Source organism: Trematomus bernacchii, unplaced genomic scaffold, assembly GCF_902827165.1.
Source record: "Trematomus bernacchii unplaced genomic scaffold, fTreBer1.1, whole genome shotgun sequence".
Lineage (NCBI taxonomy): Eukaryota > Metazoa > Chordata > Actinopteri > Perciformes > Nototheniidae > Trematomus > Trematomus bernacchii.
Window position 1 is genome coordinate 574,407 of NW_022987876.1, and position 16,678 is coordinate 591,084.

Sequence of the window (16,678 nt, forward strand, 5' to 3'; positions counted from 1 at the left end):
CAGCAGAGGTGTGGACTCGAGTCACATGACTTGGACTCGATTCAGACTCGAGTCACCAATTTGATGACTTTGGACTCGACTTGACAAAATCACAAAACACTTGCGACTCGACTTGGACTTGAACACCAATGACTCGGGACTTGACTTGGACTTGAGCCCTCTGACTTGAGGTGACTTGATAATTTAATTCAGAGTTCTCCAACACGCCGATCGCGAGATGCCGTTAGAAGAGCAGACTCCCGTCGGGGAAAGCAGAATCTCCAGCCGCTGCAACTCTTGCTGAGAATCCTTGCAGGCAGGTCTTTATTTAGCTGGGCCACCATGCGGCCAATCATATGTGAGGACACACTAGGATCATACCATTATGTGAAAGAAGGGTGGGGGGCAGACGCTCCAAAGACAGCAGGTGTAGTGGTACAGGCCAGCTACACAGAGCGACGGGGAGCCGGATTTAAATGCAAGCGCGTCGGAAAAAGTCAAGAAATTAGCGAAAACCGAAAAAAGAAGCAGCATCTGGCTGCATTTCAATGATATTGGAGAAAGCAAAGCTGAGTGCAGGATTTGCAAAATGAAAATAACCTTCAGAGCAGGGTTTTGTTTTGGTAACCACTCAGGATTTATTGCCAGAGGTGGGAGAAGTTCAGATCTTGTACTTGAGTAAAAGTACCAGAGTGTAGGAACACTCGGTTACAATAAAAAGTCCTGCATTCAAAATGTTACAAGTAAAAGTACAAAAGTATTAGCATCAAAATATAGTTAAAGTACCACCTGCAGAGGGATCTAGATTCAGGTGTTCTTTTCCCCATAAAGACGCCTCGCTGCACATTATCCCTTGCATAAAGATAGGTTGTGGGTCCCTTATAACATGTTGTACACAGTGGAAATAAACATTCTGGTTACCTCAACATCAGGGATCTTATCAATTAAACTCCTTCTGAATCAAACCGTCACGGTAGCCTTACCTTACTGATCCCTCTTACAATAGAAGAAAACACGTTACTTTACCAGCAGAGAGAAAATAGATTATTACAGTATTAATGTGACTAATAAAGAGCAGTTTGATTATTAAGTATTATTCTGTTGATCGATGTCATTACATTTAGTGAAAAGCACATAATGACTTGTTTAAGACTCGTTTTGTCAAAGTTTAGGACTTGGACTTGACTTGAACTTGCCCATCCTGACTTGAGACTTGACTTGGACTTGAGCGCAAAGACTTGAGACTTGACTCGGACTTGCAAAACAATTACTTGGTCCCACCTCTGCAATTTAGTCCTTATCCATGCTACTTTAATATAAAGGTTTGTATTCAATTTTCAATGAAATGTGTCTCTCAGTAATGTCACAGCCTTAAAATATAAGTGACATTTTACCCTTTTAAGTATCCAATATTTTAAGTATTACAATTATTAAGTAACCGATTTGATTTTTTAAATATTTGTAATTTTTGTATCATTCCAATGTGCAGTGAATGACAGAAAAGTTCAACCATGTACCTTCCTTCTGTGAATAAAGGCTTTTGAAGATGCCAGACCTGTTGTGAGATGGTTCAACAAACAGCAGTTTGTTGGCGGAGGCTATGGATCGACTCAGGTAAGAAGAGACTCCTCTCTCCATCTTGATCCCTCCATCCTGTTTTAGATTATCATTTATTTTGTTCTGATTCATTTCCCCCCCACCTCCCTCTCTTAAGGCCACCATTATGGTGTACCAGGCTATATCAGAGTACTGGTCCAGTGCTAAAGAACCAGAGTACGATCTGAACGTGGACATTTTGTTGCCGGGAAGGGTAAAGCCTGAGAGGTACAACTTCAACAGGGATAACCACTATGCCCCAAGGACATCTAAAGTAAGCACAGACACACACACAAACTCACAAACAGTGGCTCATTAAGGTGGCATATGTTTGTCTCAACACAGTTTGTGTGAACAGATTGAAATCATGCATGTGTATATTGTGGGTAGTCTCCTGGAATACAAACAAATCTGTAAACTCTCAAAAAATAAATTGAACTATAAAAGTGATTTGAAAATAGAGAAAAAAAAACTAATTTCAGTTTTACAAAAAATAATAAAGAATTCACAAATAAAAGAAGCACATTTAAAAACCTATCCTAACATATTTAAAGGTCACCTATCATGCTATTTTTAGGCAATAGCATAGGTCTCAGATATATAAAAAAATATGAAAAACATGTCTATGAAGTGTTTTGCTCAAAATACCAAACAGATCACCCATTCTAGCCATGCCTCATATCCCTCTATTTCACTTACTGTTTCAAAAGTGCTGATTTTGGGTATAAAGCTTTAAAAAAATTAAAAATAGATAAAAAATAAAAAAGGAGGGGGCTGAGCTCATGCGGGACCCGGCAGCTACTGTCTAAACTAAATACTGCCGTGATGAAACGCCATATCATGGATTATCAAGGATTATTTCTGAAACAGTATGGAGCTCAAAGGCTTTCTCTCTTGCCACAAGGTGAGTTCCTTTTTATTTCCTGCTTCTTCACACACATGCTCTCCAGTACAGGTTAGCTCTGAGTGTTAGCGATGCTAATGTAAACATGCACTGACCATATTACTTCCAAAACAGTCGGGCATTGTTTCTGATAGCAACGTTTCTGATAGGCCCGTGGGTGTAAAGCCAACCTACATTTCAGATATTACGTCATATCGGACACAAATCTGGATCAGCTCCGTTGTAGCCCCGTTTTTAGATATTTGGGTACGGAGGAAAAGAGACAGGGTTTTATTTATTTATACCCACCGGGGACACATATTTATGTATAAAAGACATAAAAAAGTGCATTTTGCATAATAGGTCCCCTTTAACTTTTGAACTTTATCCAGTTGTATTTATGAATTCTAAAGTCCCTTGAGGATCTCAATTCTTCCATGGAGATTTGCCAGATTAATCAGATTTTTTTGAAAAAGTTTTAAATGTACAGATTGCATATTTACACACTGATTGTTTATTTCGTCAGACAAATAATAAATACTTTAATATCTGCTTATCCTTGACTGTTTGTGTTTGTGTTCATATTTAAACTCTGACAGATCAATGATATAAACCAGAATGTGACAGTGACTGCCAACGGTTCAGGAGAAGCAACAGTGACAGTGAGTACAATATATTTGTATATGTTATACTCTGAGTTTAAATAACAGTTAATAACTGATCGGTCCTTTTTTTAAATTAAGATTTGACCTAATACCCTTTTAACCTTGTGAGGACTTATATCAAATATTGCACCTTCTCTGTGTGACAGATGGTGTCGCTGTACTACGCTCTACCTAAACAAAAGGAAAGTGATTGTCAGAAGTTTAACCTGTCAGTGCAGCTCATCCCAGGTGATTTAGTGCCTTCTGTCTCTTCTTCAGTTGTTGTACCTTACTCTTGAGAAACAAATTAACTAAATACAAATATAATATTTTACTCCTGCAGAAAAAATTGATAAGGATGAGAAGATATACAAGCTGAGGATAGAAGTGTTGTAAGTACAACCAAGGCAACACACTGCCACATGGCTTTATTCATAACATTTTCTAACCAGCTATTTACAATATTATTATATTTCACAATCTGTATTAAATATTCTGCTTCTGTTCATTACCCTTTTCCCTATATTCTTAAACCTTTCATTTCCTTCAATCTATTCTGTGTACAGGTATAAGGACAAGGAAAGAGATGCAGCAATGTCAATTTTGGATATTGGCTTGCTAACCGGCTTCACCGCTAACACAAAGGACTTGGACTCAGTAAGAACTTTTACAGATACACATTAACCCACAACAAATGCACTTGTCACGGTTCCTGTTGAGAGAAAAAAGATGTGTGTGATGGTTAGTGGTCTGATTATGTGTGTGTGTGTAGTTGTCCAAAGGACATGCCCGCACCATCGCAAAATATGAGATGGACAAAGTCCTGTCAGAAAGAGGCTCACTCATCCTCTACCTGGACAAGGTAAGACGTCGCTGTTTCCTTCCTCCATACTTTTCCTCTCTGCCTTGCTCTTTGTGTATTTATCTCTATCTCACCTTTATCTGCAGGTTTCTCACACACGACCAGAAGAAATAATTTTTAGGGTTCATCAGAAGATGAAAGTGGGCGTCTTACAACCAGCGGCTGTATCTGTCTATGAATACTATGAGCGTGAGTCTTAGAGAAACCTCCATGTATTTTGTTCCCAATAGATGTCAGAGAATATAACACTGTCAATAAGCAGGCATTATTATTTGTTCAAGTACTTAAAGGTCCCATGTCAAGCTTTTCCGGTTACTACCCGTCCCCTTGTGTGTTATGAAGGTTTTTATGCATGTAAACGGTCTGCAGAGTCACAAACCCTCAAAGTAAGGCAAGGCAAGGCAAGTTTATTTATATAGCACCTTTCAACACAAGGCAATTCAAGGTGCTTTACAAAAATGAAAGACATTCAGACAAAGGCATTTAAAAACAGTCATTAAAAAGAAAAGATAGACTTCCGGTCTAGCAGGCATGGGGATCGCAGCATAGTGTGACAGGCTCCCGATAGTGAGAACTCAAAGTTGCCTGTTTTAACTCGAATAACCAGGAAAAGATTTACAGCAAGCATATACACGGCGGGCGAAGTAATATGCCTAAAAGGGGTAAGAAAAGTATTGCACCAACAAAGGAAAACGTCGAAAACGAAGAAGGTCAATTGTCACGAGCTAGCAGCATTAGCAACATGGACGACACGCAGCCGGACTCTGACTCAGAGCCGAACGGTGAATCTAACTTGGCTTTAATCTTGAAGGAGCTACGAGAACTTAGAAAAGACTTCGGTCAACAACTGAGCGGCATAAAAGAGGACTTTAGTAAAATCGGCAAAAGAGTGGAAGAAGCAGAGGAGCGAATTAACGGTGCTGAGACCAGAATCCAGTCATCGGAGGATGTTCTGTCGCAGCTGGTAAAGCATCAGATGCAAACGGAGGCAAAGCTGACTGATTTGGAGGGGCGGTCGCGACGCCACATATCTTCCCTTCTAAAAGGGTTAAATTAATAATCATTTTTCTCAAAGTAATGATAAACCTGTGAGTTGGATGTAGAAAAGTCAGAACAATATAGATGTTTTTTATTTTAAAGAAAATTCAGATTTTACATAGTAAAAAACTGTAAATTATAGTGTTCGTCCAAAAATTATTTTTTACTTATAGTGAAAACTACCCTTGGATGATGGTAAGCAGTGGCGGCCGGTCCATAGGGGCGCTAGGGGCGCCGCCCCACCTCTTCCCATATTGAAAAAAATAAAAATAAATAATAATTAAAATTAAAATTAAAAAAAAAAAATATGTTTAAAAAAAAATATATATTTTTATTTTTATTTTTAATGAACAAGGTAAATATTATATAATTGGTATCAGTAAAATGTATAATCTACAATAAAATCTCGTTTAAAATTGTGTTACGATGTCTAAAGTTACTGATAAGTCACATGTTTCCTGCCTGGCCTTGCCCATGCACCTTCTCTCGTCTGGGCGCTAAGAGAGGAGCCTTCAACCAGTGCAGCAGCAGCCACCAGCAGCTGACTGTTGCTATCTGTAACGTGTAAACTATGCCGCGAAAATATAATTTCAGCCAATCAGCGTCGTCAAAGATGACGGTCACCGGGCGCCAATGTCAGCGCCCAGTGCAGTCTGTGAGTAGTTTGGACAGTGACTCGTATCCGGTTGACGCAGTAGTTGATGAGGATGGCTTCGTGTGCAGGTGGAGTCTCCGGACCTCGGTCCGCGCCTAATTCTGTTCAAGAGCTAATCTCCAATCCTTTCGAAAGGAGAAGTTTGGCAGATAAATTGTTGCTTAAAGACCTTGCACCGGACCAACCCGATTTGAATATATCGCAGCAATCTCGTGAAAAAGACAAAATTTATACACGAGGCTTCACAAGTAGCTGGTACACAAGAAAGGCTTGGCTAGCTGGATGCAAACAGGTAAATGCTGTCTTTTGTTTCCCATGCTTGGATATCACTTTATATGTAGAGAGGAGGTTTCCCATGGTTGTTAGAAGTTTATTAATAAGTGGGCATTTATCACAGAAGTGATTGTTCTGTCTCCACGTTTGTTGCATTGTCTGTGATGTATTTTCCAACGGTTATAGCTCCTGTTCTGTCCCAGCAACACTACACGGTTTGCAGCTCCACCACATTTTTGGTTTATCTTCGGTGTCGCTTAAAATCTGCTTCCCATCGGACTAAAACCTCCACGTAATCTGAAGACAGATACTTGAAGTTATTTAAACCTTTTGCAAACTTTATGTTCTTTCTTGCTCTAGCCTTGCCAGTTACATTGTACATAACACATATATTATCATTATGCTAACTGGTTGTTCGTGTTAGACGATGTAGCTTTTTCATTTCTGAGTTATTGCTATATGTAAATAAGCCTGTTTGTAAATAATCCTCAGAGAAACAAAGAAAAAACACAATTTATGACATTTTGTGCTGTGGTTATTTTTTTTAAATTGCATTTATTCACAGTTCAGTTTGAAATGCTGTAGTGACTTGTATTGAACCACTTAAATATTTATAATTAATGCTACTGAAAAGATGCTATTAATTTTATATCTCACTTGCAGTTCACTGTAAAGCTACTTGGTGAAGGTGTTGGTTCATAAAACATGAACAGTTTTAAGAAAGAAAAAAACAGACCAGTTCTGAGAACACAAATTCCTGGTAAAGTAGTAGATGTTCAGGTTGATAAATAATATTTTCCACACTGAAGATTATGGAGGTATTGATCAGTCTTCTCATATTTTTAAGCCTCGATTTCTCCTTTCCCCCCCCCTCTAACATCACCAGAAGTCATCATTTAAGGGGTCATTTCTCGAAAAAAATTTCCGGGGGGAAACCCCCCGGACCCCCCGGGTAGGTCACTTACGGTACGTCAAGAGCCCCACCAAAAAAAAAGACCACCGGCCGCCACTGATGGTAAGGTAGACTAAAAGCTTTAGGAATCCAAAGTACAACATATAATAAGTACCCTGTATCAAGATTGATACAAAACAAGTGACATTTGACCTTTTTAGAGAGGTTTAGCCAAAGAAACTCCACCTCTGAGGTGATTTGGGTGGAAATGTTTTTTTTCACCCAATCTTTCTCTCTCCATTGACTTCAATGCATAATCTTTCCGAAATAAGGTCCCATGGAGGTCCACCGGAAGGGGAGGGACTTCGCCTCTCTATTGTGGCTCCCAGGAAGCAAACCATTACCACGTGCTCTGGGATTGCCCAGTAGTAAATACCTTTTGGCATAAGGTTTATAAAGAAATTGTCATCGTATTTGGAACAAACATTTATTTTAATTGGGATGAACTCCTCTTCGGTTTCCTGCACTCAACATCCACAAATATTCAAACAAAATACTTATTTGGGATGTTGAGTGTAGCTGCCAGGAAAGCAATCACAAAGAAATGGCTCAAACCAAACTGCCCATCTATAGATGATTGGTATGATATCATTTACGAAATCTTTGTAATGGAAAGAATAGCTTTCTCTTTGAGGCTCCAGGAACTTAAATTTGAGGACATTTGGGAGAAATGGAAAGTGTATATTACCCCGATACGCCCTTTTTTCGTCTAACTGCTTGAATATTTTATTTAGGGATCCATACTGTCAATGTTTTATATTGAAAAGAAAACACCCCATGTTCTTGTGTGCTAATTGTTGTTGTTTTGTTAAGAAAAGACGGACCACTCTGTACAACTATTTAACTACATATGTATATGGACACTGAAGTTGAAATGTGATCCAAATCAAAAAAGAAAAAACATTTTAAAAAAAAGAAAAAGAAAAGATAATAAAAGAAACAGTAAAAGAAAAAATACATTAATAAAAAGTACATGAATAAAAAAGTACATGAATAAAAGGTTACAGTGCAGTTTAAGATATGAATAGTTCACACAGAAGTTCCATTTTACTGATGCCTTTCTTTAAGGTTACACAACCGCTCAGTTTCAATTAAAAGCAGCAGCAAAAATAAAAGTCTTCAGCCTGGATTTAAAAGTAGTAAGAGTTGTAGTGGACCTGGAGGTTTCTGGGAGTTTGTTCCAGATAATAACTGAACGCTGCTTCTTCATGTTTAGTTCTGACTCTGGGGACAGAAAGCTGACCAGTCCCTGAAGACCTGAGAGATCTGGATGGTTCATAATTTAGCAGTAGGTCAGAAATGTATTTTGGGCCTAAACCATTCAATGCTTTATAAACCAGCAGCAGTATTTTGAAATCTATTCTTTGACACACAGGAAGCCAGTGTAAAGACTTCAGAACAGGAGTGATGTGATCCACTTTCTTAGTGTCAGTGAGGACTCGAGCAGCGGCGTTCTGAATTAGCTGCAGCTTTCTAATAGATGTTTTAGTGAGACCTGTAAAGACATCATTACAGTAGTCGAGTCTACTGCAGATAAAAGCATGGACAAGTGTTTCCAAATCCTGCTGTGACATTAGTCTTTTAATCCTAGATATGTTCTTTAGGTGATAGTAGGCTGATTTAGTAATTGTTTTAATGTGACTCTTGAAACTCAGGTCAGAGTCCATGACTACACCTAGATTTCTGGCTTTATCTGTTGTTTTGAACATTGCAGACTGAAAGTAAACCCTGTAGCGAGTACACCTCTAAATCAAATCAAATCAAATCAAGTTTTATTTATATAGCACATTTATAAATGATTTTTGGTCGAGCCAAAGTGCTGTACAAATAATAAAAATACCCTACATTAAAGACCTTTTACAGCTAATACAACAGCACAATTTGTTCAGAATATCAGTATGAGAAAAAAAACGACACCCTCTGTCCTTAGACCCTCACATCGTACAAGGAAAAACCTCCGGAGAAAAACCCACAGTCTAAAGGCACGGACACACGATTATCGGCGTCGGTGGGCGTCAGGCCGACGATGAGCGTCGACACGCACTACTCAGATTGGTGTGTCCCGCACCGTCGGGTCTTTTCAGCCGTGCCGACGCCTTTTCGGCCAAAGGCAGTCGGCAAAAGAAATCACTCTGATTGGCTGTTCAGCTAGCGAATCAGTGCATGAGAAGCGAAACGGAAGGGAGGGACCCAAACAAACTATTAAGAAGGCAAATCTGAGATTTCATTTAACTCCAGCTCTCGACACAGGTTCGGGAAAGCCCCATGAGCTTCTCGCTGTAGAGTGAAAATGGAACGCACACGCTATTTGTTGTTTGTTTATATCACGCAGTCTGTTCTTCTTCTCTCGGTTATCACGCAGTCTGTCTTCCGGTTGCCTCTTTTGAATGATGAATACACACTACCGCCGCCTGCTGGTAAGGAGAGTTATTGCCACTCGCGCATGCGCAGTTCGTACGTGCTTCTTGGCCATCGGCTGAAGTCTTTGCGGTGTGTTTCAGTGCGACACATGGCCAAAACGCAGAGACGCGAGGCGACGCAACAGTCGGGGCCGGCCCTTTACACAGAAAAGACCTGTCTCTGCTGCCCCAGAACGCCTCGTTGGAGATTTCTCTTTTTCCATTGTATTCATCCTGGGAATGGTGACGTGCCCATACCCAAATGGACCCATTGGTCCATTTGGAGCTCCTCACACACACACACTCTATTAGCGGCGAAGATGTGACGCGCTGGGGAGGGGGGGGTGCTAGTGGAGCCTCGCAGCTCGGCGAAACTGTGGCGCCCTTACACTGTAGGTGCGCCGCGTTTGGTGGTGCGGGGGGGTGATGCGGGTGCTAGTGGAGCCTCGCAGATGGGGCTGCTGCAGCCCCCTCAGCACCCCCCCCCTTCCCGCGTCCATTCGCGATGTCTCGCAGCAAGCAGGAAACCACACCAGTAAGCCAGCTCACACTGTCAGCTCCTCGCAGCAGCGAGCCAGTGGGCGAGCTGACCAATCAGAGCACACTGGGCTCACAGGGAGGGGGGTCAGGAGCTCTAATAAGGCGTGTAGGACAGAGAGTGAATACACATACTATACAGAGATGCTGTATGAGAAACCAATGTGAGTTTGGAAAATTGCACAATATAAATCTATTCTAGTAGACCTCAACAATGGAATTATGATCAGTAGAAATGGCCATGACATGGGACCTTTAATATATCTTTTAGAAAGTACCGTAAGAACCTGTTTCAATATCTTTCTCTTCTATTGCAGAAACACATTGTGTGGAGTTCTACCATCCAGAGAGGAAAGGAGGACAGCTACCGCGGCTCTGCAGAGATGATGAGTGCACATGTGCTGAAGGTAAACGGGTCAAAGCAACCTTATCCATCAACTGTAAACTTTTATTTGTTCCATTTTTTATTCTAAATAACACAACACTTAAATTGTGCTTTGTAGAGGTAGACTGCAAGTCTGAGGTCTGTAAACTGCAGCAGTGTATTATTATACTTTGAAAACAATGGCTCAGAGGCTATACAGCAATGCTAGTAGCTGAGAGTCTTACCTATGGACAGCAGCACTAAATGCTATTCCCCAATCATAGTTGTTGAGATATTTCAGTGTTGACCCAAGTGTTGGAGCCACTAAACGACAGACAGACATTGTCCCCATGAAAGCCACACTGCGAGCATCGAATCATAATGATATCACCAGGAAAAGTCTCTCAGATTTACAACATAAATCAAGGAGTTGTACTCCTTATGAGAAAAGTACTTAGTTTCACATCTGGTAAAGGAGAATGCTGTAAAATTGAGTTTGCAGTAAATCACCAGATTGAAACATAAGCACCTGAAGTCTAAAAGAAACCTCACTAATAATCTAAATTGTGACGTAAATACAGCTGCCATCATCCATGCTCATGTACTAATATAAACATTTGATCGGATGTGTTATAACTTTATGCCAATTGTGTATTTCCAGAGAACTGCAGTATGCAGAAGAAGGAGAAAATCAACAATGATCAGCGCACAGATAAGGCTTGTGAGAGTACAGAAACCAGCAAAATAGATTTTGGTAAGAGAGCATAAATGGATTGAATTGACTCAATATAGTACTTTTATACGCCAAAAATGTATTTGTTTGATTGTGTGTGTCTAAGAGGTTGGGAGAAGAAGTGAGCAATGAAACAGATGAGCTAACAATCTACAATGTGTCTGTCCTCAGTGTACAAAATGAAACTGGAAGTGTTTGAAGATGGTTTGTCCACAGACATTTACACAATGCGTGTTCTGGAAGTCATCAAAGAAGGTGGGTATCTAGTTTAACTGCCTATAATGGAGGAGCCCCTGATGTTTCTAGGGTGCCGTAAAGGGTTAGGTGACTTAACAGTTGGTTTACCTCCTTTTTACATTTTGTGTGCACATTGAATCTCCTGTCAGACAATAAAATACAACTTTTAAAATGTTGTCCCGCCCCTTAGCCTCTCATGTAAGATGTGTTGGGAGCTAGACAATAGAAGCGCAAGTGTTATGTAGTGATGTCACTATGTCGCAGTAAACAAGTCGTCCAATGGAAGAGTTTCGAGCAGGGGGTGGGAGTGTGTGTCTGAAACTCCCTCTGGAGGGAACACAGGGATTTCAGCCTTTGCAGACCATTTACATGCACAACAACCCATATAACTACAGGAGAGGGAAACCCCCAAAAAGCAGAATCCAGCCCCTTTCACTTTTGGCAAGAAGGCAAATAAGTGCGTTTCCAGAAACGTTTGTTCCTTTCAGAATGATTCCACTGGAAATATGTAATAATAAAGTACTTTTGTTTTGTGATGAATGATTAGCTATCCATTTGATCCTCACCTTTTCTTTGTTCTCCTAATTTTAAATAACAGGAACATTTGATGTGGGTCCCCTGAATAAACTTCGCACCTTCCTCAGTTTTCCGAACTGCAGGGAGTCTTTAGATTTGGTTGTTGGCAAAACGTACCTTATCATGGGAACATCAGATGATATTCACAGAGATGATGCACATCAAACGTAAGTTTGTTTGAATCTGATTGTGTGGTGTGGGAATTTAAGATCTTTCTGTTTCACTGCTTTGTATACTAAATCAAGTCAATATTTGTTGTACTCATTTACCGTTGCCATTGATTAAGTAATAAAGTATCCAGAAGGAGGAAGGAAGCTTTCTTATGTTATGTTTGAATGTTACAGATAGCTGTTCACATGAAGACCTAACGTGTTTTTCACTCTGCTCTCCTTAGGTATCAGTATGTACTTGGAGAAAGAACCTGGATCGAGTACTGGCCCACAGAAGCTGAGTGTCAAGCTGATGAACACAGACCTACCTGTTTGGGCATGGAGGAGATGGTCCAGACGTACCAACTCTTTGGATGTCAGCTGTAGTGAAACTCAAGAAAATTAATTGTTTTTGGAAATGTTTATATTTTGACATTATTCCCATCGTGTACGACTTTCACTGCTATAAGATGTATGGGCTTAAAATGTTGCAGTGTATTGATTACAATTAAATGATCTCAATCTCATTTTCTGTGTCTTATATTCATATTCACTTTTAGTTAATGTAAAAAATTAGACAAATATTAAACTCTTATGTTGGTTATAGTAAACGTTGATGAGTTCTAACCATTTAAACTGATAAATGATGTATTTTAAGTCGTCTTCTTCTGCAAAACACAAAATATAATGTGTATTTTTGCAGGCTGAGGTCCCTAAAGAGCCAGATGTGGTGATGTTGGTCCCCATATATGCCATTTATTTGTAGTAGGACATTTTTTAACTGATCTGGGAGATTCACAGACTCATGAAACTTTACTAAAACACACTACAGATTGAGGGCTTTCAGAGGCGTATTACTTCCCTTAGTGTAATGTCAATATAGTGGTTTTTGAGCAGTAAAAAAATGCATTTCTTGAAGGAGACTCCACATTTTAGAGCCAGTGTTTGAAGCCATACACAATATGATGTTTTTTATGGTGTTCCTTTGGGTTCTTGTTATTTTGTGAAGGGATTTTAAAGTAAACTGAATTACTTTCAGGACCTTTGGGGCACCATAATCCTGCATTATACTTGTATCTGAAGTAAACTCATTGCACGACTTGTGGTATTCCTACATTTTATTCCATCACTATTTTTTTCAAGAAAGTATCTTATTGTGCCCCTAACATTAAATGAGTATACATCTTTCAGGACCTTGGGTGCTGCATAGTCTTGGGTTGCGGTCGAATAGTCCATTTAGCTTAGGAACCTTCCTAACGGAGTGAAATGACCCGGAAGTCCCTCAGTGGCAGCCATGATAAGTGCCGTTCGAATTCTCTAAATGAAAAGAAAGGAGGTTTCAAACTTCCTTTATAACCTCCTTTAGCTTAGGAACCACTGGACCTCCCTACCTGAAAGGAGAGGAGAAAATGCTGCCCCACAATGCCTTGCGGCCGCAGCATTTGCCCCGTTCACGGAAACAACCGATTATGAACGAGAAATGATATCATGAAAGTTACGGTGCTTATTAAGCATTTGAAAACGTATGTGATAAGTTGCCAAAGTGCTTTGTTTTGAACGTTCATCAGTATTATAATCAAAAAGAGAAATATGAACGTTAGTTTTTACTGAAATGATCAAATAAAGTCAACATTTCACAGTCTTTACTGAGCTGTGTGGGGTTTGTTCAACTTTTAAAAGATGTTTGAATGGTGATATACACAGTGATAGATGTTAAGGACTAACGGTTATAATAAATACATTTGTATTGATTTTAAGATCTTTTCATACAATCATACGTATTGGGATCATTTGTATTAATGTGGACCGGAGGGAGAGGGTGACGAGCATAAGTTTCACTTTCCTTTTTTATTTCAATTCCAACTTTGGTAATGAAGAATATGTTTCTCTGTTGTCCCCGTTCATAAAGCATAAAACAACAGCATCAGAGCACGGTGCAGAGTCTCTAGATGAGTTTACAGTAGTCCCTCGTTCTTATTAAACATCCATGTTGTAGTCCGCTGTATAGAAAACTGTAGTTTCCATAGTTTCCCCACAGCAGCAGGCGCACATTCATGACCTCCGCTGGCGCATCATAAACACGTCGGATAGTGAAAGTGCAGTCGGATTCTCTAAAGTACCGCAGTCTCTTCTCCTAAATCCTTTTGAATTATCCTATCCACTATCCCTTAACCCCGCGACGTTTCACTCAGAGGTCAAGGAATAGACGAAAGGGTTAGAATTTAGGAGCTGATTTTTGGACTATTCGACCGCAACCCTGCACTCTTACTTTGAAATATTTAAGTCTGTTTTGCTGTTAAAATAACTTTTACTCAAATATAATTTTGAATGCCAGACTTCTCTTGTGCTTCTGCTAATTGTGCTTGTATGAAAATGTCTTGTTTTTCCACAATGAATGATCTGTTGTGAATATGATTACATATAATACACCTCTTCCAGGACCTTGTGATAACACTGCATTGTGAGTTGATTATGTGTGTGTGTGTAGTTGTCCAAAGGACATGCCCGCACCATTTCGAAATATGAGATGGACAAAGTCCTGTCAGAAAGAGGCTCACTCATCCTCTACCTGGACAAGGTAAGACGTCGCTGTTTCCTTCCTCCATACTTTTCCTCTCTGCCTTGCTCTTTGTGTATTTATCTCTATCTCACCTTTATCTACAGGTTTCTCACACACGGCCAGAAGAAATAATTTTTAGGGTTCATCAGAAAATGAAAGTGGGCGTCTTACAACCAGCAGCTGTATCTGTCTATGAATACTATGATCGTGAGTCTTAGAGAAACCTCCATGTCTTTGGTTCCCAATAGATGTCAGAGAATATAACACTGTCAATAAGCAGGCATTATTATTTGTTCAAGTATTTAATATATATTTTATAAAGTAACGTAAGAACCTGTTTCAATATCTTTCTCTTCTATTGTAGAAACACATTGTGTGCAGTTCTACCATCCAGAGAGGAAAGGAGGACAGCTACTGCGGCTCTGCAGAGATGATCTATGCACATGTGCTGAAGGTAAACGGGTCAAAGCAACCTTATCCATCAACCTTATCCATTTTTTATTCTAAATAACACAACACTTAAATTGTGCTTTGTAGAGGTAGACTGCAGGTCTGAGGTCTGTAAACTGCAGCAGTGTATTATTATACTTTGAAAACAAAGACTCAGAGGCTATACAGCAATGCTAGTAGCTGGGAGTCTTACCTATGGACAGCAGCACTAAATGCTATTCCCCAATCATAGTTGTTGAGATATTTCATTGTTGACCCAAATGTTGGAGCCACTAAACGGCAGACAGACATTGTCCCCATGAAAGCCACACTGCGAGCATCGAATCATAATGATATCACCAGGAATAGTCTCTCAGATTTACAACATAAATCAAGGAGTTGTACTCCTTATGAGAAAAGTACTTAGTTTCACATCTGGTAAAGGAGAATGCTGTAAAATTGAGTTTGCAGTAAATCACCAGATTGAAACATAAGCACCTGAAGTCTAAAAGAAACCTCACTAATAATCTAAATTGTGACGTAAATACAGCTGCCATCATCCATGCTCATGCACTACTATAAACATTTGATCGGATGTGTTATAACTTTATGCCAATTGTGTATTTCCAGAGAACTGCAGTATGCAGAAGAAGGAGAAAATCAGCAATGATCAGCGCACAGATAAGGCTTGTGAGAGTACAGAAACCAGCAAAATAGATTTTGGTAAGAGAGCATAAATGGATTGAATTGACTCAATATAGTACTTTTATACGCCAAAAATGTATTTGTTTGATTGTGTGTGTCTAAGAGGTTGGGAGAAGAAGTGAGCAATGAAACAGATGAGCTAACAATCTACAATGTGTCTGTCCTCAGTGTACAAAATGAAACTGGAAGTGTTTGAAGATGATTTGCCCACAGACATTTACACAATGCGTGTTCTGGAAGTCATCAAAGAAGGTGGGTATCTAGTTTAACCGCCTAAAATGGAGTAGCCCCTAATGTTTCTAGGGTGCCGTAAAGGGTTAGGTGACTTAACAGTTGGTTTACCTCCTTTTTACATTTTGTGTGCACATTTAATCTCCTGTCAGACAATAAAATACAACTTTTAAAATGTTGGTAAATGCATTTATGTCAGGCACTTAGATGTCAACACCGGTAATTTTCATGTTTCTAGGCAAAATAAGATGTTCGACTTGTTTTGTCATTTATTAGTGCAGTTAGCAGCTTGTTTGCTGGATAATTATTATAGAGTCGTGAGAGTGGGACACATTTAAAGGGGCCCTATTATGCTCACTTTTATGATTCATATTCATATTTTGGGGCACTTCTGCGACATGTTTACAGATGTAGCACTCCAGATAGGACTCCAGTTTACAGCTTCCTGCCTAAGACCTGCCTAAGACCAGCATCTGAGAATGTTAAGCCCTCCCACTATTTTCCAAGAGGGCGTTGCCAGATTTTCAATTTCAGGATTTAAGCAGGAGATGGCGCTTCATTCACAAATACAGAAAGACAACTTTTCATGGACTTTCAGTTGTGTTTAGAAGAGCATTTGAACACATCAATATTTTAGATCAAATAAAGTATATCTAATCTTGTAATTCAATAATATATAGTCTTTATATATTAAATAATCATAATAATAATGTACATTTTTACATTACACTTCTTTATTTGTCATGCGGTCTAGCTACGCTGTAAAATGTATTATCTCTTCGATTTACACACGGCATCTATTGCACTTCTGTCCATCCTGGGAGAGGGATCCCTCCTCTGTTGCTCTCCCCGAGGTTTCTCCCACATTTCCCTTTG

At 39.5% G+C, this 16,678-nt stretch overlaps 1 protein-coding gene across 3 annotated transcripts in view; it reads left to right on the plus strand.

The window, feature by feature from the left end:
- LOC117469487 (complement C3-like) overlaps nucleotides 1–15,855 on the plus strand; it is a 38,368-nt gene extending 22,513 nt beyond the window's left edge. The window contains exons 31-43 of one of the 3 annotated variants that reach the window (XM_034113908.1): nucleotides 1,516–1,593; nucleotides 1,694–1,849; nucleotides 3,058–3,120; nucleotides 3,270–3,351; nucleotides 3,446–3,494; nucleotides 3,669–3,759; nucleotides 3,875–3,964; nucleotides 4,051–4,153; nucleotides 10,136–10,225; nucleotides 10,844–10,936; nucleotides 11,087–11,170; nucleotides 11,751–11,895; nucleotides 12,123–12,404. In XM_034113908.1, coding sequence (XP_033969799.1) covers nucleotides 1,516–1,593; nucleotides 1,694–1,849; nucleotides 3,058–3,120; nucleotides 3,270–3,351; nucleotides 3,446–3,494; nucleotides 3,669–3,759; nucleotides 3,875–3,964; nucleotides 4,051–4,153; nucleotides 10,136–10,225; nucleotides 10,844–10,936; nucleotides 11,087–11,170; nucleotides 11,751–11,895; nucleotides 12,123–12,264 — 1,266 coding nt within the window. In that variant the 3' untranslated portion in view covers nucleotides 12,265–12,404. Of the gene's footprint in view, nucleotides 1–1,515; nucleotides 1,594–1,693; nucleotides 1,850–3,057; nucleotides 3,121–3,269; nucleotides 3,352–3,445; nucleotides 3,495–3,668; nucleotides 3,760–3,874; nucleotides 3,965–4,050; nucleotides 4,154–10,135; nucleotides 10,226–10,843; nucleotides 10,937–11,086; nucleotides 11,171–11,750; nucleotides 11,896–12,122; nucleotides 12,405–14,365; nucleotides 14,456–14,541; nucleotides 14,645–14,801; nucleotides 14,892–15,496; nucleotides 15,590–15,739 lie in introns of those variants that run through there. The other 2 variants (XM_034113909.1, XM_034113910.1) reach the window with 2 other exon arrangements.
- Nucleotides 15,856–16,678: the final 823 nt, after the last annotated feature.